This window comes from Macrobrachium nipponense, chromosome 28 (assembly GCF_015104395.2).
Source record: "Macrobrachium nipponense isolate FS-2020 chromosome 28, ASM1510439v2, whole genome shotgun sequence".
NCBI classification, from domain to species: Eukaryota; Metazoa; Arthropoda; class Malacostraca; order Decapoda; family Palaemonidae; genus Macrobrachium; species Macrobrachium nipponense.
Genome location: NC_087217.1, coordinates 43,677,318 through 43,698,544, shown reverse-complemented (window position 1 = coordinate 43,698,544; position 21,227 = coordinate 43,677,318). Strand labels below are relative to the sequence as shown.

General features: G+C 35.5%; 1 protein-coding gene across 2 annotated transcripts in view; it reads left to right on the top strand.

Moving 5' to 3' along the window:
• Positions 1 to 13,806: 13,806 nt before the first annotated feature.
• LOC135201323 (LIM/homeobox protein Lhx3-like) overlaps positions 13,807 to 21,227 on the top strand; it is a 15,287-nt gene continuing 7,866 nt past the window's right edge. Inside the window, exons 1-2 of one of the 2 annotated variants that reach the window (XM_064230180.1) lie at positions 13,807 to 13,986; positions 15,447 to 15,572. In XM_064230180.1, coding sequence (XP_064086250.1) covers positions 13,871 to 13,986; positions 15,447 to 15,572 — 242 coding nt within the window. In that variant the 5' untranslated portion in view covers positions 13,807 to 13,870. The remainder of the gene's footprint in view (positions 13,987 to 15,446; positions 15,573 to 21,227) is intronic. The other variant, XM_064230179.1, reaches the window with a different exon arrangement.

Here is a 21,227-nt window from a genome sequence, read left to right as displayed (position 1 = left end):
ATAGAGGAAGACTATTGGGTGGTGGGGTGGTCTTTGATAACGAATAACGGATGAATATATATGTTTATGTATACACACACACTATATATATATATATATATATATATATATATATATATATATATCTATATCATATATATATGTATATATATATATATATATATATATATATAATATATATATATATATATATAAATAATTTAGTACGGTAAAATAGAACATATAATTGATACACCTGAATTCAGCACTGGGTCAGGAAATAGGAGAGAGAGAGAGAGAGAGAGAGAGAGAGGATAAGGCGGTAGATAAATTAATACGGTGACATAGAACATAAAATTGATACACCTGTATTCAGCATTGAGTCAGAAAAAGGGGAGGGAGAGAGAGAGAGCAGAGAGAGAGAGAGAGAGACGAGAGAAAGAGAGAGAGAGAGAGAGAGACAGAGAGAAGAGCGAATTAACAAAGCACACGAAATAGCACGAATATCTAGCGAGCGAATTTTTAAGACCTTAATTGGGTCGAATTTATAAGCGAATATATTCATGACAATTATCTATAACAAGGACGAAATATGCTACAGTAAAGCTTCGTTCATTGTATAATTTGAGTGACGTGAAAACGCTCATGAGTAGAATATACGAAATTTTGCACGTTTGAGATTAACTTAACGCATATATATATATATATATATATATATATATATATATATATATATATATATATATATATATATATATATGCATATAGACGTTTGAAACGTCTCGTGAAATGACGAAAAAAAAGAGGAAATTCATTTATTCGCGAATTACACTCGAACAGAGACGTTAAGATTCGAGGTTTTAGTCGACAGGGAATTTCGCCTCCATCGTCGACCGGGCGACACGCATGCGCCGTCGACAAAATCAAGTTTCCCCGGCGCAATCGAGTTTTCTGTAGAGACCTCAGTGGGTCCCTTATATTTTCACTTGTGGTGATGTGATATATATATATATATATATATATATATATATATATATGAATATATATATATATATATTATATGAATATATATATATATATATATATATATATATATATATACTATATATATATATATATATATATATATATATATATATATATATTAATTCCGGCTGTTAAAACCCAGTAGTAGTACACTTGTACTAATAGCAATAATAGTAGTAGTGGTGGCAGTAGTAATAATAGTAGCAGTAGTGGAGCAAATACTGACGTAAATACTGACTTAGTGAATGGGAAATGATTTTTATGAATGGAATACTGATCTGACGCCATTTTGGCAGCTATTCATAGAACTGAATATATCTATATATATATATATATATATATATATATATATATAATATATATATATGTATATATATATATATATATATATATATAATATATATATATATATATATATATACTCGCGTGGACAATATCTTCAATCGTTCATAAGCGAACACTGACTAAATTCTACCTAATAAAAATATCCCTTTATAATTCAAGAATGGAAGAAAGAGAGTATGAATGGAGGTAAAGTAAAAGGAATGAAAGTAGTTGCAGCAAGGGCCCTCGAGTAATGCCTACAGTGCACCGCGTAAGGTACACTGACGGCGCTACTACTACCCTATATATAAGGGAAGGGTCAATTTCAAATTATACGTGAGTTTTGCAATGTTGCAAATTGAAAAGTATGATTCAATGCAAATAAATTCATCGATCAAACGAAATACTTCCAACGACAATGTCTGTTAATTCACATTTATAGTTTTCTTACATTCAGTACGCATATTGGCTAATACGAGCTGGCTTCGGCGTCGAATATTCATAGATGCAAGCGAATGCACCCTGGCGATTTATAAATATAAGTTCCCGCGGCCGTTTTCCGTCACGCCTCGCTGGTTACGGAACACCGCCGTTGTATACCGTGCCCCGAGTCGTTAGAAATTACGTAGCGAATTGAATGAGGCGTTTTATTAAAAGTATAGCAACATAGATAATAATTACATTATATATATGAGAAGGGCCTTGGAAAAATTATTATCTTTGGTGAATTTCGAGATACGAGACAACTATATTAAAATTTCTTAACTGCATACAGGAAAGTATATGCTTATTCTTTTCTCTGATTGGTTCAAATAAGACATAATGTTTGCCATTTTTTATTTTGAATTTAAACCCAAGAAAATTTTTTGTTCTAGTTAAAGGTTTCGAGTTAATCTTCAAGAATTTCCAGGATACAGTGAAGTGCGCTAGTTCTATTTTTTTTATCTAATATTATTCTTTATCTATTATTATGCTTATACTTCTTGATGGAGGATATATATATATATATATATATATATATATATACGTATATGTATATATATATATATATATATATATATATATATATATATATATATATATATATATATACGTAATGAAATTAATTTAACACATCACCATGATTCATATATACAAGCATTAAGCTATACAAATGTCCTTTAATATCTAATTCGCTCTACCTCGGAATTAATATATATTTAATATATATTCTCATGTATGTTAACCGAAGGGGAATTTTTTTTAGTTAAGAAATTCGTTGGCTCGTGGGCTCGAACCACTGAAACCAAGATTCAGGACTTATAGTGACGCGCTTTAATTCTGAGGTAGAATGAATCAGATAGTTAAAGGATTTGTGTAGCTTAACGCTTATAATATATATATACATATATATATATTATATATATATATATATATATATATATATATATATATATATATACATATATGCTTATGATACATTATTATATATATATATATATATATAAGTCATATCACATTTCCGTGATTCATATACATATATCGAGCTACAATGTCCTTTAATATCTAATTCGCTCTACCTCGGAATTAATATATTTTCATATATGCTTAACCGAAGGGGAATTTTTTCTCGATAATAGATTTGCCTGGACCAGGGCGCGAACCTATGGATCCTTTCAAACCCAGGAACGTCAGTGAAGCTTTACCTACTACACCACCGCGGTGGTGTAGTAGGTAAAGCTTCACTGACGTTCCTGGGTTTGAAAGGATCCATAGGTTCGCGCCCTGGTCCAGGCAAATCTATTATCGAGAAAAAATTCCCCTTCGGTTAAGCATATATGAAAATATATTAATTCCGAGGTAGAGCGAATTAGATATTAAAGGACATGTAGCTCGATATATAATATATATTTTTATATATATAGTATATAATATATATATATATATATATATTCTATTTTTATTTGTAAATATGCGTACTTATAATTATATATATATAGATGTTTCATTAAAAACTCACATGGCGCGAAGTTACAAGACTAGCATCTCATTCTCAGGCTAAAAACCAACCAACATAAAATTAATATTAGTGTTAATTGAATCAAAAATAGTTATAAAAGTTACAAAAATGACAATGCGAGAGCACAAAGCAGGCCAGCTGAACTCACGAATGGTATATATGCAAAGGTGCCGACGAAAAAGACTCTTGGGCGATTATTGGGGAACTGCCCCCTTTTATTTATAAATAATGACTACAAATTTGTCAACATTTAGTGGGTAGGCCCCCCGCCCAGAATTTTAACACATGTGCTGGGTATAACTCAGGATTATTCAACTTGGCGCCGGTTGATTCAACTTAGCACCAGTTTATTCAACTTGGCACCAGTTTAGTTAACTTAGCACCAGTTTACTCAACTTGACACCAGTTGATTCAACTTGACACCAGTTTGTTCAACTTGAGAATAGATTCCCACCTTGAACAACCTCAGCGTTGATCCCACATAAGTCCCCAGTATACATACGTATATATTAATATACATACGAGTATATTATTAATATAATAAGTACGCATATTACAATATAAAAATGAATAATATACCGTTCTCGCATGACTATTTACACAACATTCACGTTCGGGTAATCAAGACGAACAATAATTTTGTTTACCTGAATGTCGAACATTTACCGTTTTTTTTTTTTTTTTAATAAACATGACCTCATACTCTAATTACCTTTCCCTCTCCACTATTCTTCCGCACATTCGTCTTTTACCGTTCTGGCGGAAATTAAGTGGGCACTATTCTCGACCGCTTTCTATTCTCAACCGTGTTCTGTTGCTCAACCGCGCCGTATTCTCGATCGCGCGCTATTTTCAACCGCGCCGTATTCTCAACCGCACACTATATTAAACCGCGCTCTATTCTTAACCGCGCGTTATATTAAACCGCGCCCTATTCTCAGGTGCGCATTGTTTTCAACGGCGCCCTATTCTCAACCGCGTGCGAATAATTGCTCTTTACGCTCGATAAAAAATTCGATCGTGATGAAGGAGAATATTCCCGAAGACATCTCTATAAAAGGGGTGAATTTTATAATACCGCAAATACATAATTATATTTTTTATTTGTATTTATAATTTATTACTAAGTTATCCAGCAAAGCCGGTTATGTATTTTTATTGGTGTTTGTTATGTAGTTATCGGGAAGGATTGGAATGAAATTAATTGGAATGGAAAGGACACGACTGGAATAAAGGAATGAAATGGAATAGAATGGAAAGGACTGGAATGGAATGGAATGGATTGGCATGGAATAGAATGGAAAAGACTGGAATGGAGTGGCATGGAAAACAGAATGGAAAGGACTGGAATGGAATGGAATGGCATGGAATAGAATGGAAAGGACTGGAATGGAATGGAATGGAATGACATGGAATAGAATGGAAAGGACTGGAATGGAATGGAATAGACTGGAAAGAACTGGAATGGAGTGGAATGGACTGGACTGGCATGGAAAGGACTGGAATAGGATATAAAATTACAAAATTCTGGCCAAAGGCCAAGCGCTGGGACCTACGATGGTGAGGTCACTCAGCGCCGAAAAGGAAATTGAAAGCGCATAAAAGGCTTTGAAAGGTGTAACGTCAGATGGCAGAAAGAGACTATGAAAGGAAGTGCAGTAAAAGGAACGAAATAGGTTGCAGCTAGGGGCCTAAGAAAAGGACGCCGCAAAGAAACCTTAAGTATATTGCCTACAGCACACCGCAAGAGGCGCACTGACGGCGCTACCCTCCAACGGGTAGTATTACGTTAATATCAGAAAAATTTTAATTTGACTTCAAGATTTGTTAGAGGGATAACCTCTAGATTTTAGCTAAAGTTTAAAAAAGGATTTATTATTATTATTATTATTATTATTATTATTATTATTATTATTATTATTATTATTATTATTATTATTATTATTATTATTATTGCGTCATTTGATGAGAAGAGCGTTTACGCGTAAATTCTGCGTATAAAAATAAACAAGGTTTTCTATAACCGTTAAAATGCCCTGCTAATGCACGCACAAACGCATGCACAAACGCTTGCGCGCAAGCACAAACAGCTTTTGACGTATGTGGGAAATCTAAAAGCTAAATATCCCATTAAGCCATTTCCACGTCGATAATTGATAGAGATTGAACTAGCATTCTTTTTCTAGCATTGCTCTGCGGCTATTTGAAGTAGGTTTGACCTTTGACTTGTGACCTATTCTTGCGAGGGTCGTGACCTCGTGACCGCTAATAGCGCTTTGCAAATTTTATATACATATTAATTTAATTAACCATTTATTTCAAAATAATCTTCGCTAATGATAGTTTGAAATTATTTTTTTAACTGCTTTGGGGCAGTTTTAAGTGCCTGTGACCTTTGGCATCGGGACCTGCCAATAATACTTTGCAATTGTATTTACTTATTAATTTAAATAACCATTTATTTTTAAAAATTCTCGCTATTATTAATTTTTTTTACTAGTCTATAACAATTTCAAGTAGGTTTGACCTGTGACCTTTTTTCTACAAGGATCGTGACCTCCCTGTGACCGCCAACAGCGCTTTGGAAGCTTTGTTCATCCAATAATTTAGATACCTATTTATCTTTAAACAAGCTACGTTCATAATATTTTTTTCCGACTGCTCTGTGCCATATGAAGCACCTTTGACCTGAGACCTATTCTTTCAAGAATCGTGACCTCTCTTATGCCCGTCAATAGATCTTGGTAAGTTTAATTAACCCGTAAATTTAAATAACCCTTTATTTTTTTTTAAATAAGCTTCGCTAAATAACTAAATAACATATTTCTCCGCTGTTCAGCGGCGACTTGACCTAGCTTTGACCTGCGACCTTTTCTGGCAAGGACAGGGACTTTATGGCCATCAATAATGTTTTGCAGATCGTATTTGTTAACTGATTTATTAAACTCTTTGTTTTTAAGTAAATCATCGCTGAGTCTGATCGACTTTCTATTACATACGGACCGGAAAGCAATGGATTTGTATACCGTTGATAACATCACGTATATTCGCAAAAAAAATATTTTTACAATATACCATGTACACACATTTATCCAAGCGCTTACAGGAATTAAGGCCAAAGGACGAGCACTGGGACCTGCGAGGTCATTCAACGCTGAAACGGAAATTGACGGTAAAAAGTTTTGAAAGGTGTAACAGGAGGAAAACCCCAAAGCAGTTGCGCTATGAATCAATTGTTAGGAGAGGGTGGAAAGTAAGATGGAAGATAGAGAATATGAGAGGAGGTACAGTAAAAGGAACGAAAGGGGTTGCAAAGAGCCTTAAGTAAAGCCCACAGTACACCGCATGATGTGCATTGTTGGCACTTTCATCCTCTACGGGACCAAGCGGTTACAGAAAGTTAGATACAAAATTATATCGAATTTCGATCCAAAAGCAAACTTGAGAGGTGAGCGATATCGAACATATTTTGAATTCAGCGGAATTCATAACTACAACTGAATTCAACAGATTTTAGTTGAATTTTTTGGTAAAATTAACAAAGACCCATTTTATATATCGGTTCAAAATTGGGAAAAACTCGACTCGGTATTTTTTCGGTAAAATTTAAAATAGAGTTTTTTTGGGGGTAAAATTGACAAACAAAGGTTTGCCGAATTTTTCAAGTAAAATTAACAAAGGCCCATTTCATCTGTCGGTAAAACGGCAAAATCCGACTCGGTATTTTATCGGTAAGATTTTAAAATTTTATTTTATTTTACTTTTTTGTATAAAATTAACAAAGGCCCATTTCATATATCGGTTAAAGTCTGGCAAAACCCGACGACTTGCTATTTTTATCGGTAAAATTTTAAAATTGAGTTTGCTTTTTTTTTGGTAAAATTAACAAAGACCCATTCATATATCGGTTAAAATCTGAATTTATCGGCTGTGAAACAACAACATTCAACAGACGTATCTAGCTGAATTTATTAGCGGCAGAAGAAACAACACCAATTGAAATCTCAGCTCTAGTTGAGGATATTGTTGGTGAAACAACCAATTTATTTGCAGAACAATCTATTAGCAGGACAACATATTGTTAGGACGACATATTGGTAGAACAATCCATTGGTAGGATCCATATTGGTAGAGTACCCTAGTGGTAGAACAACATATTGGTAGAACACTCTTTTGATAGAACAACCTATTGGTAGAGCGTCCTATTGCTAAAACAACATATTGGTAGAACACCCTATTGGTAGAGCAACCTATTGGCAGTACAACCTATTGGTACAACAACCCATTGGTAGAACAACCAGACCTAAGACAATTAACTACCAGGAACAGTTGCTGAATCTTCTGATCTCCAAATACCTAACTCTCTCTCTCTCTCTCTCTGCTGACGTTTCCTGAACTCATGTTTATCGGTTTTGTTTCATATTCCCTTACATTTATTCATTTAGCACCTTTTCCTACAACTTCAAAATTAAATTTAACTGAATTTATTTATGGCAAAATAATCACCTTAAGTTGAATGTAATCATGACAAAAAAGTCAGCTCAAATTGAATGTTATTTATAACAAAAGAATCAGCTCAAATTGAATGTATTTATGACAAAACAATCAGCTCAAATTGAATTTATTAATGGCAAAATAATAAACTCTAATTGAATGTAATTATGACAAAATAATAATGTGAAATTCATCTTATTTTTGTTAAACACTCGTTGAATTCGTCGAAACCCGGACACTTATCAACCTCTCTCTCTCTCTCTCTCTCTCTCTCTCTCTCTCAGACATACACACAAGTATCCGAACGCCCTCTCCATCTTCCCAGCTCAGACCTTGTAGAGCAAATCCCCGGTGTTCCTAAGGATTACCTGCTCTTAATATATTATGGAGCCCATTGGCCCGTCTTCAGAGAGAGAGAGAGAGAGAGAGAGAGAGAGAGAGAGAGAGAGAAGAGAGAAAGTCTTCGAGGAACTAATCCTCAGAGAGTATATAGACTCGAAGCCTCTGGCGGATCTCAAAGCTTACAAGATAAAACCCTGGAGCCCTGGGAATAACTTCACTTTTTGACAAGCCATAAAGTAACGTGAAGTGAGGTATATAAGTAAGGCATCGTAAAGTATCGTTTAACGTATCTTTCGCCGCATTGTTCGCGATACGACGCAAGCGGAAACGTCGGCTTTCGTTACGTATTTTTCGAAGCGTTGTTTACGATCGGAGCTGCGCGACTTCTGTAGCGCCGAAGGCTTCGTGGATCGTATTTTATCAAGTTTTTCTAGTTTTTGTTTTTTCACGGGACGTGGTTTTTTAATCCTTCGCCCCTTAGATCAGGTTTAAGTTGTTGGGCACCGGTTGGCTATTTCCACTGGTCGGGAGCGGTCGAAATGGTTTTAGCGTTTTGTGAGGCAATCTTAAAAAGTTTTTTTTTCGTTTTTTTATTTGTTATTTGTTGAAGCTTTTTTATTTATCATTTATTGAAATAAATTTGAAAAGTGGTTTTATATTTTTATATATTGAACCCAATTGTAAAAGGTTTTTAATTTTTAATTTATTTATTGAGCCAATTGGAAAGAAGGTTTTTAAAATTTTTAATTCGTCATTTATTGAAATCAATTTAAAATGGTTTTATTTTTTCATTTAATTATTGAAGCTAATTGTAAAAGGTTTTTCATTTGTAATTTATTTATTGAGCCAACTGGAAAAGAGGTGTTTTGGTATTTAATTCAGCATTTATCAAAATCAATTTGAAAAGAGGTGTTTCTTATTTTCTATTTATTTATTGAAGCCAACTGTGAAAGGTTTTTTCATTTTAATTTGTCATTTAGTGAAGCCAATTAGAAAAGTGTTATTTTAGTTTTTAATTTATCAATTATTAAAATAAATTTGAAAAGAGGTGTTCCTTATTTTCTATTTATTTACTGAAGCCAACTGTGAAAGATTTTTTCATTGTAATTTGTCATTTATTGAAGGCAATTGGAAAAGAGGTTTTTCATTTTTCATTTAATAATTATTGAAATCCATTTTTTTTATTTATTATTCATTGAAGCCAACTGGAAGAGAGGTTACTCTTAATTTTACTTATTATTCATTGGAAGACTGCAAAAAATAAAATTATGCACTATTTTATAAATCTAATAATAAAATATAATTTTAGAATTACTTATTATTTACAGAAAGATTGCACAAAAAAATTGTACTATTTTATAAATACTATTTTATAAACCTAATAATGAAATATAAAAAAATACTATTTACAGCTGAACTGCAAGAAATAAAATACGGTACTATTTTATAAACCTCATAATAAAATAAAATAAACCGGTTTTATTTATTATTTACAGGAGAACTGCATGAAAAAAAATTTCGTACTATTCTATAAATCTAATAAAATTAAATAAGATAATGTATCATATCTCAAAATGAGTGTTGTTGTAATACAGTTGTGCAAACTTTAAATTGTTCAAATATTAACCGTGTCCTTAAGTATTACCTTTTAAATTCCAACAAATGGAGATTCTCAGGTGTAAGTCACTTAAGCTAATATAAGTAAGTAGACATATCTACTATGAGATTCAGGGTCTCTGTAACACGGTTTTTTGGACTTTGCTCCTTGTCAAAGCATCGGATGTAGCTGAAAGTTGACATATGTATATTTTACACACACAATTTTGTCAGCATTAATCAATAACCTAAACCCAATAGTTTTAATTTTTATAGAGTAAAAATGCTTTAGCCGACGCCATGGCCAATGATTGCGAGCCAAGAGTCGAAAAACTTTCATTACGTAAGCAAAGTAAACATCGTTTTACGAAATGTTGTCCCGCCCATCCACTAGACAGAAATCCATTCACCTTATTCCATCGGTTCTGAAACCCATAGTAGTCAAGAATGGCTAACAGGATTTGGAATTGTCCCCGTGGTTGCAAAACTGCATTTGTCTTACGACTTGCAACTTTATACAGTCAAGAGAAAGCCCGTGGCCATACTTACTATAGTCTGAATAGGTAATTATCCAGTTTCTAGTTTAAATCCAATGTTTATGGTCTGATTTGTATTTAGCGTAACGTGATTATAATACTTGTAATGTCATTCAGGATTTCGAACATTTCCATTAACTATTCACTATGCCACCAAGAGAGAGAGAGAGAGAGAGAGATTGTATGTAAACAGTCTTTATATAACTATTTTTGTTAAAATAAGATTTTTATCCAAAGTAAATACAAGCTTATATGTGCTAAAATCTCCAGCAGACCAACGGATCATCCGATATAATTTTTTTCGTCTTCTTTAGTCTGTACGACCATGTTGGGTATAAAGACTTTATGAATGGCGGAACGATACATAGATGTGGGTGGGGTATCTGTGCTAGCGTAGTAATACTACTGTAGCGTAGTGCCGCAAAATTAGTAATAGCAGCAATATACATGAATTAAACGTTTAGGCCAACTGAAAACTGGGCGGGGATCCCTGAGGATCATTTAGCACTTCTTACAACTACTCGAGAAATGAGTTTTCATAGCCAGAAGTTAGATTTTCTAATACAACAATGGCCATGATAGCCTTCATTGTTATCCTGAATTATAACGAGGCCAAAGTGGGTGGAGCCTCATGACGTCATCATTCTGACGATAATTATTGGTGAAGGTTTAAAGCCAAAATACGATACCGTCTATTTTTTTTTTTTTTTTAGTAAATAGGTAGATAGCCGATAAATAAAATTGCTTGACACTGGATACAGCAGTTATCAAATCAAGCTTGTCTACTATGTCTTTGAGAATTACCAACTATTCCCTACATCTTGTCAATCTGATTGTGACCTATAAAGTAGATTATAATTTCTAAGGACACTTATTTTGGGAGTTAGACTAATAATCAAAATGTTTTTGTATTTATTAACATATTTTGTTGGTTTATTCATTATGACAATTCAGTGGAGAGGATTCAGAGTTCTTAAAGGTGTACTGCTTTGCTTGTATTTAAATTTTTTGTCATTGTTGCCAGGAGGTATAGCCTTCGAGAAAGAGGGAAGAAATGCTGTCATAAGTTACGTAACGAGTGCGTTCGAAACCTTATCTCTGAGTAAGTTGGCCCGTCTTCAAAAAGGTCACTTTACATTATAAGTACCAAATTTATTCAACCTACGTAATGCAGAATACAGTCAAAATTTATGTGTAGATATAATATGTATTCTGAATAAGCGTTTATATTTCTGAAATGCATAGATAAAAAAGTTATTTTGCGAAAAAAACCGTGTTACAGAGGCCCTGAATCTCATAGTAGCTAACATACTTTTCACCAGATATCAAAGAATTGTTACAGTTCGAGTTAAGATTCATTATGCGAGCCTAGATTTTGACATGGAGCCTTACAAATTCATCGGAGAAATTTATTTCAGGTAATTAGACATTCAAATCTCGATTATAATGTGGTTCGCATTCCACAGTAAGCTGTAGGTCCCGTTGCTAAGTAACCAATAATTGGTCCCTAGTCGCTTTAAAAATATCTACTTCTTCGAGTCAGCCCTAGGAGCTGTTAATCACCACAGTGGTTTGGTTTGACTAAGATATACTTTTTTTAGTTACCTTACTTGATTCCCACAGTTATTCCTTTCAGTTTTTTGAGTTTGGGTGAAGGAAAGAAAATAAAGAAAGTACAAATGGACGCTCGTAGAATATATATTATATATATAATTATATATAATATATATATATATATATATATATATATACATATAATATATATATGTATATGTATATAATATATATATAGATATATAGATATAATAATAATATAATATATATATATCATATATATATATATATATAGATATAGATAAATATTTATCTATATCTATATATATATATATATATATATATATGTATATATATATACGCATACAACATACATATTAATATACTATACACATATCATACATAGCCTAAGTATGAATGCATATATACATTACAGAAGATAAAATGCTCTAATGAACGCCGCTTGGTACACATATAACCATCTTGATGATCCCAATAATAACCAGGACTTATTTTCCTTTCAGATGACCATGAAGCCTGCGGCGGAAACTGAACGGAACACGAGTCCGCAGGACTGCGCCGGCTGCGGCAAACGCATTACGGACAGGGTGAGCAGGAGTAGGAGGAGGAGGAATCCGTCCGCTAGCTCCTCATCTCTCTCTCTCCTCGTCTCTCTCTCTCTATATATATATATATATATATATATATATATATATATATATACATATCCATATATATACATTTAAATGTATGAATATAAAGTGTGTGTATATATATATATATATATATATATATATATATATATATATATTATATAAAATGAACGAATTAGACAAACAAATCTTCAGTTACGTATAGGTTCATGAATATATATGTATATATATATATATATATATATATATATATATATATATATATATATAAATTAAATCTCTCCACAAGGGATTTTGGGAATCTTCGATTCCCCTTTCCAAAACGGGAATTGAGCAGATTCCTAAAAGCTAGTTATATATAATTTCATTCTTAATATAAACTATATTCGTACCCAGTCATCCATCTGTTTCTCCACTCCAAAATTCATGTGAAAATGACCATGTTTTAATTAACGAAGTATTTGATTCACTGACTATGTGTCGCCTTCAAACGAGCTAGTTAATACCCCCTCGTTAACATCGTTTCGTATAAGCTAACGACGCCTTTGTACCACATTAAAATTAACATTCAATGATTTTATCGCAATTTCCTACATTAACTTCAGAAAATTATTTGTGTAACGACCTGAAGATGCTATTGTCTGGTTTATAAAGAGACGACTTAGCAAGAGTAATGTTCAGATACCCAGTACCGAGTGGGCGTGGCGCGTCAGTTTGCGAAAGTTAGATAGCATATTGAGCCTTTTTCACTGACTGATTATGGTACAGTTTCCCTTCTCGTCGGGATTTATACGTAATTGTGTTTTTGGAGGAAATACATTACTATTATTATATTAATTATTACTATATGTGCGACAGGTGATGTTGCTTTGGCAGAATATATTATTATTATTGTTGTTATTGTTATCATTATCTTAGATTTTATAAACAATTTTGATGTTGGTTTGGCATGAAGAAAATTTATTATTATTATTATTATTTAACGAGATAGCCCCATAACATTAATCTTCAATGTAAGAATTAAAAAAGTATCTTCGTATGTGAGGAAAAATTGTTTTAAAAGAGCGTAATTCACATATAAAACCATAAATACATATACACAAAATCTTAATACGAAATCCAACTCAATTACTCTAGGAATACAATATCCTGCTCACTCTATGAATTACAAAATTTTACTCACTCTAGGAATACAAAATCCTACTCGGTTACTCTAGGGATACAAAATCCTATTAGAAAATCCTACTAGTTACACTAGGCATACAAAAATCCTATTACCAAATCCTACGTACTTTTCTCATTCTCGCTAACTCGTCTCTCTCTCTTCTCTTCTCTCCTTCGTCAGGTACCTCCTGAAGGCGCTGGAGATGTTCTGGCACGAGGACTGTCTCAAGTGCGGCTGCTGTGACTGCCGCCTGGGGGAGGTCGGGTCCACCCTCTTCACCAAGGGCAACCTCATCCTGTGCAGGAGAGATTACCTCAGGTTAGGATCGTGTTGGGGTTTCGTCGAGTTTCACTTTTTTTATTTTTTCATTTATTTATTTTTTTATTTTCGTTTGTAAGCTTGGCGAGGAAGCTATCAAAGGGAGTTCTTGATGGTTTCCCTTTCAAGATACATTATATCTATTTATATATATTTATATATTATATATAAATTTGTGTTTGTATGAGTGTACTCACTTATTTTTTTTATGTTTGATTGAAAGCTTGACGAGGAAGCTATCAAAGGGAGTTCTTGATGGTTTCTTTGTCGAGATATATTATAAATATTATATTTATTTATATATGATATATATTAATGTGTTTGTATGTGTACGCAATTTACACAAATCAAACAGTCGTGTGTATGAGCTACTATGTTGTATCCATGACCCCGTTACCTGTGTTACAATTTGATCTAAAAACAATAATATTCCCTTTATATAGAACAATTAAACCAACGAAAACTTAAGCTAGTAATTACATAAGACAATGAAACCGACCCGTTTTACAATTTAATCTAAAAACAATTAAACCAACAGAAACTTATTAAACCAGTCCTTGTATGGCACAAATAAACCGATGACCATTTGTTTACCTAACGTTATTAACGACAGAACTACGCAGATCACCACAAACCACAATTCACCAGCACAATTTGGTAACACTATCAATCTTTCGTTCTCATCAACGCCGGAGAACTTACAATCAATTCTGAATCAGTTAACAATCAAAGAACCAATTAGAATGAACAAAAATCACAATCACAATTCATTCTCTCTCTCATCAACGCCAGTGAACTTACAATCAATTCTGAATCAATCCACAATCAACTAACCAATTATAGTGAACACAAATCACAATCATATTTCATTATCTTTCTCATCAACGCCAGGGAACTCACAATCAATTCTGAATCAGTTCACAATCAATTCAACAAATTAAAATTAATAAAAATCACAATCCCAATGCATTATCTCTCTCATCAACGCCAGAGAACTTACAATCAGTTGTTAAATTAACTTCCAGCCTTATTAACCAAATACAAGTAACACAGATCGCAATCACAATTCATTGTCTCTCTCATCAACGCTAGGGAACTTACAATCAATGGTTAAATTAACTTGCAGCCTAATTAACCAATGAAAATTAGCACAAATCACAATTTTCTTTCTCATCAACGCCAGAGGGCTTACAATCAATGATAAATCAAATTACAATCAAGTAAGCAATGCAAATTAACAGATATTACCATCGGAGTTGATCAGTACAATCAATTCTTTCTCTCTCAACAACTCCAGGGAACTTACAATCAATTTCAAATGAATTTCCAGCCTAATCACCCGATGAAGATAATAACTTCTTCCAGTCGTTGTGGTTTTAGATTTAGGTGGCCTTATGCAGAGTAGCCCGTAAACTTCCAGTCACTCACTCAAGCAGCGAAAACACTTCCTTCTCCCACAGACTCTTCGGGACGACTGGGTACTGCTCCGCCTGTTCCAAGGTCATCCCCGCCTTCGAAATGGTCATGCGGGCCAGGAACAACGTCTACCACCTCGAGTGCTTCGCCTGCCAACAGTGCAATCACAGGTGAGGTTCCACAAGCGTTGTTTTGGGGGCCCAAACGCGTTGTTTGGAGTTCCAAAGGCGTTGTTTTGGGGTATCACAAGCGTTGTTTAAGGGTCCCGAAGGCGTTGTATAGGGTCCCAAAGGCGTTGTTTTGGGGTACCACAAGCATTGTTTGGGGGAGTCACAAAGGCGTTGTTTGGGGTCACAAAGACGTTGTTTTGGGGCACCAAAGGCGTTGTTTATGTGTCCCACAAGCGTTGTTCAGGGTCCCAAAGACGTTGTTTAGGGGTCCCGAAGGCGTTGTTTTGGGGTCCCACAACCGTGTTTGGAGTACCACAAGCATTATTTGAAGTCTCAAAGGCGTTTTTTGGAGTCCCAAAGGCGTTATGTGAACTTGTGAAGTCCCACAAGGGTTTTTTGAAGTCCGAAATGCGTTATTCAAGTATCGAAACCTTTGTTTGAAGTCCGGATTGCGTTATTTTAAGTCCGAAATACGTTATTTGGAGTCCGGGAAAGCGCTATTTGGAGTCTGGGCTGAGATCGTAAACTGTCTCGTTGAACTGTTTGGGACAGTTGGTCAAACAAGCGGTTGCGGAATGTATAAGCTGTAATAATAATATTGTAATAATAATAAGTAGAATTTTTGAACTTTTGTTCGTAATAATAATAATAATAATAATAATAATAATAATAATAATAATAATAATAATAATAATAATAATATGTGGCGCCGTGGAGGAGTTGGTTAGGTCGTCAATAGACTTAAGTCAAGTTAAGCAACATTGGGGCTGGTCAGTCGTTGGATGGTGACCGTTCTCCTCGGCGTTGATTCCTTTGGAAAGGATCTTTACCATAATTTCCTCAGTCTACTCAGCTGTAAATGAGTACCTATCCCTGATGGGGTAGGGTCCAGCTATGGGTTAAATAGCAAAACTCAGCAATGATGGAAAGAAATGAAGGAATAAACGACAACGACGTAAATGGAACTCTGGCAACAGAGGAGCCTCGTCCGGCAACCAGGTATTCAACCCAATTGTAGGGAAGACGGTCAGGTACTTGGAGGTCGTCATCCAGCAACTGATCACCACAACGACAGTAATCAACAGCCTGGAGATTGGAGCTACAGAGGCAAAAAGGAAGAAATGGACAGAGAAGAAAATAAGGAAATATGGAGATGCTACATCAGAAGCAACCCGACGGAGAGAGGATATAGAAGAAGATTGATCACATCTGGGAATGAGAGGAATAACACCCCCCAAACAGAGCAGAGGCTGGCAGACCAAGTAAGGAACATAAAGAAAAGAACTGGCTCTCCCCAACAGAAAGAGAAGAACTGGAAAGGGAAATGTCACACGACAACGAATTACACGAAGACGAACTGAGAGACGATGCCACAGAAGACGACAGGGAGGATGAAGTATCAAACAACGACACACGAAGAAACACCGACGAAGTAACAGAGAGGACGGAATGGGTAGAAAAGATTAGACAATGGATGGAGCCAGATACAGAGAGAACAAAGACCCCCTCCATGAAAGCCTACAACACCAAGAAATTAAAGGAGAAAACAAGTGAGGTCAATGAAATAATGGGCCTAATACACACCACCAGTATAACAGAAACAAATAACTTGACATATGCAGGAGCAAGATTAGTAGCAGAACTGATGGGAATTCGAACACACCACACCACCGTCACAACCAACCCAACAGAAACCAAAACACCAACCTCCTTGAAAAGGCGCCTGAAAAGCAAATCATGGTGATGAGATCTGACTTGAGTAAACTGAAAGAGATGGCAGAAAAAGGCTAAGAAGCAAGAAAACAAGGGAGGAACTCACGAGAAATACAAAGTACAAGAGGGGGAGGGGGACTAAACAACACAATAGAAGATGTAAAACAGAGGCTTAAGGCCAAAGCACACAAGATCCAACGGTACATGAACAGGAATAAGGGATACCAACAGAACAAACTATTCGGAACCAACCAGAAAAGACTATACAGCCAACTAACAGGGGAAGACAACCACCCAGAAATTCCTGAAGCCGAACCAAGTAAGAGACTATGGGAAAACATATGGAGCAATCCGGTATCACACAACAAACATGCAACATGGCTCCAGGAAGTCAAGGAAGAAGAAACAGGGAGAATAAAACAAAGATTCACAGACATCACGACAGACACAGTCAGACACCAACTAAAGAAAATGCCAAACTGGAAAGCCCCAGGTCCCGATGAAGTCCATGGATACTGGCTCAAAAACTCAAGGCCTACACCCACGAATAGCAGAAGAGACTATGGGAAAACATATGGAGCAATCCGGTATCACACAACAAACATGCAACATGGCTCCAGGAAGTCAAGGAAGAAGAAACAGGGAGAATAAAACAAAGATTCACAGACATCACGACAGACACAGTCAGACACCAACTAAAGAAAATGCCAAACTGGAAAGCCCCAGGTCCCGATGAAGTCCATGGATACTGGCTCAAAAACTTCAAGGCCCTACACCCACGAATAGCAGAACAACTCCAGCATTGTATCTCAAATCACCAAGCACCCAAATGGATGACCACAGGAAGAACATCCTTAGTACAAAAAGACAAGAGTAAGGGAAATATAGCCAGTAACTACAGGCCTATCACCTGCCTACCAATAATGTGGAAGTTACTAACAGGTATCATCAGTGAAAGGCTATACAACTACCTAGAGGAGACAAACACCAATCCTCCACCACAGAAAGGCTTGCAGAAGGAAGTGTAGGGCACAAAAGACCAGCTCCTGATAGACAAAATGGTAATGAAGAACAGTAGGAGAAGGAAAAGGCCAACCTAAGCATGGCATGGATAGACTATAAGAAAGCCTTCGACATGATACCACACACATGGCTAATAGAATGCCTGAAAATATATGGGGCAGAGGAAAATACCATCACTTCCTCAAAAATACAATGCGCAACTGGAATACAATACTTACAAGCTCTGGAATAAGACTAGCAGAGGTTAATATCAGGAGAGGGATCTTCCAGGGCGACTCACTGTCTCCCCACTACTCTTCGTAGTAGCCAATTGATTCCCATGACAAAAGTACTACCAGAAGATGGATGCCGGGTACCAACTCAAGAAAAGAGGCAACAAAATTAACCATCTGATGTTCATGGACGACATCAAGCTGTATGGTAAGAGCATCAAGGAAATAGATACCCTAATCCAGACTGTAAGGATTGTATCTGGGGACATCAGGATGGAGTTTGGAATAGAAAAATGCGCCTTAGTCAACATACAAAAAGGCAAAGTAACGAGAACTGAAGGGATAAAGCTACCAGATGGGAGCAACATCAAACACATAGATGAGACAGGATACAAATACCTGGGAATAATGGAAGGAGGAGATATAAAACACCAAGAGATGAAGGACACGATCAGGAAAGAATATATGCAGAGACTCAAGGCGATACTCAAGTCAAAACTCAACGCCGGAAATATGATAAAAGCCATAAACACATGGGCAGTGCCAGTAATCAGATACAGCGCAGGAATAGTGGAATGGACGAAGGCAGAATTCCGCAGCATTGATCAGAAAACAGGAAACAAATGACAATACACAAAGCACTACACCCAAGAGCAAATACGGACAGACTATACATAACACGAAAGGAAGGAGGGAGAGGACTACTAAGTATAGAGGACTGGGTCAACATCGAAAACAGAGCACTGGGGCAATATCTGAAAACCAGTGAAGACGAGTGGCTAAAGAGTGCATGGGAAGAAGGACTAATAAAAGTAGACGAAGACCCAGAAATATACAGAGACAGGAGAAAGACAGAAAGAACAGAGGACTGGCACAACAAACCAATGCACGGACAATACATGAGACAGACTAAAGAACTAGCCAAGCGATGACACATGGCAATGGCTACAGAGGGGAGAGCTAAAGAAGGAAACTGAAGGAATGATAACAGCGGCACAAGATCAGGCCCTAAGAACCAGATATGTTCAAAGTACGATAGACGGAAATAACATCTCTCCCATATGTAGGAAGTGCAATAAGAAAAATGAAACCATAAACCACATAGCAAGTGAATGCCCGGCACTTGCACAGAACCAGTACAAAAAGAGGCATGATTCAGTAGCAAAAGCCCTCCACTGGAGCCTGTGCAAGAAACATCAGCTACCTTGCAGTAATAAGTGTACGAGCACCAACCTGAGGGAGTGATAGAAAACGATCAGGCAAAGATCCTCTGGGACTATGGTATCAGAACGGATAGGGTGATACGTGCAAACAGACCAGACGTGACATTGATTGACAAAGTCGAGAAGAAAGTATCACTCATTGATGTCGCAATACCATGGGACACCAGAGTTGAAGAGAAAGAGAGGGAAAAAATGGATAAGTATCAAGATCTGAAAATAGAATAAGAAGGATATGGGATATGCCAGTGGAAATCGTACCCATATAATAGGAGCACTAGGCACGATCCCAAGATCCCTGAAAAGGAATCTAGAAAAACTAGAGGCTGAAGTAGCTCCAGGACTCATGCAGAAGAGTGTGATCCTAGAAACGGCACACATAGTAAGAAGAGTGATGGACTCCTAAGGAGGCAGGATGCAACCGGAACCCCCACACTATAATACCACACCCAGTCGAATTGGAGGACTGTGATAGAGCAAAAAAAAAAATAAATAAACATAAATAAATAATAATAATAATAATAATAATAATAATAATAATAATAATAATAATAATAATAATATTGGAAATTAACCGCACGAATATGAAATATAACAGGATGCAACCCGGAACCCCAAACTATAAATACCACCCAGTCGAATTGGAGGACTGTGATAGAGCAAAAAAAAAAAAAAAAAATAAATAAATAAATAAATAATAATAATAATAATAATATAATAATAATAATAATAATAATAATAATAATAATAATAATAATAAATATTGGAAATTAACCGACGAATATGAAATATAACACCATTCTTTCAGTTTCAGTTCTAGTGCATCGATAACCCGTTCCAACTCTCTCTCTCTCTCTCTCTCTCTCTCTCTCTCTCTCTTCTCTCTCTCTCTCTCTCTTTCATTTCCTAAATCTAAAGTGAAATTTATGTTATTTTTTCATCTCTTGTCTTTTATCCGGGCTTTGAAATCATCGAATCCCCGAACCGCTTGTCAATCTCTCTCTCTCTCTCTTCTCTCTCTCTCTCTCTCTCTCTAGAGAAGGGTTAATTAGGTAAAAGATATTTCCTTCCACCCCGACACTCCCCACCCACAGCCCCCCATCCCCCCTTATTCGATCCAATTAATAGCCTCAAGATGTCAGTCTTTAACTACCGCACTCAGCGTGATTACCGTCGGTGTTTAGTTTAATTAGGACTTCCAAGCGATGAAGTTGAGGGGCCTCCTCCTCCTCCTCCTCCTCCTCCTCCTCCTCCTCCTCTCTCACTTCAGACAGAGAGAGAGGTGTTCCTATACCCTTGTGGAGTTTCGTAGTAGAGATTTGTAAGTAGGTTATCACTGTGAAGATTTTTCTAAGTTTTGTTTAAATTATAGGATTGTTCTCTCTGTACACACACACACACACACACACACACACACACACACACACACATATATATATATATATTATATATATATATATATATATATATATATGATATATATGATA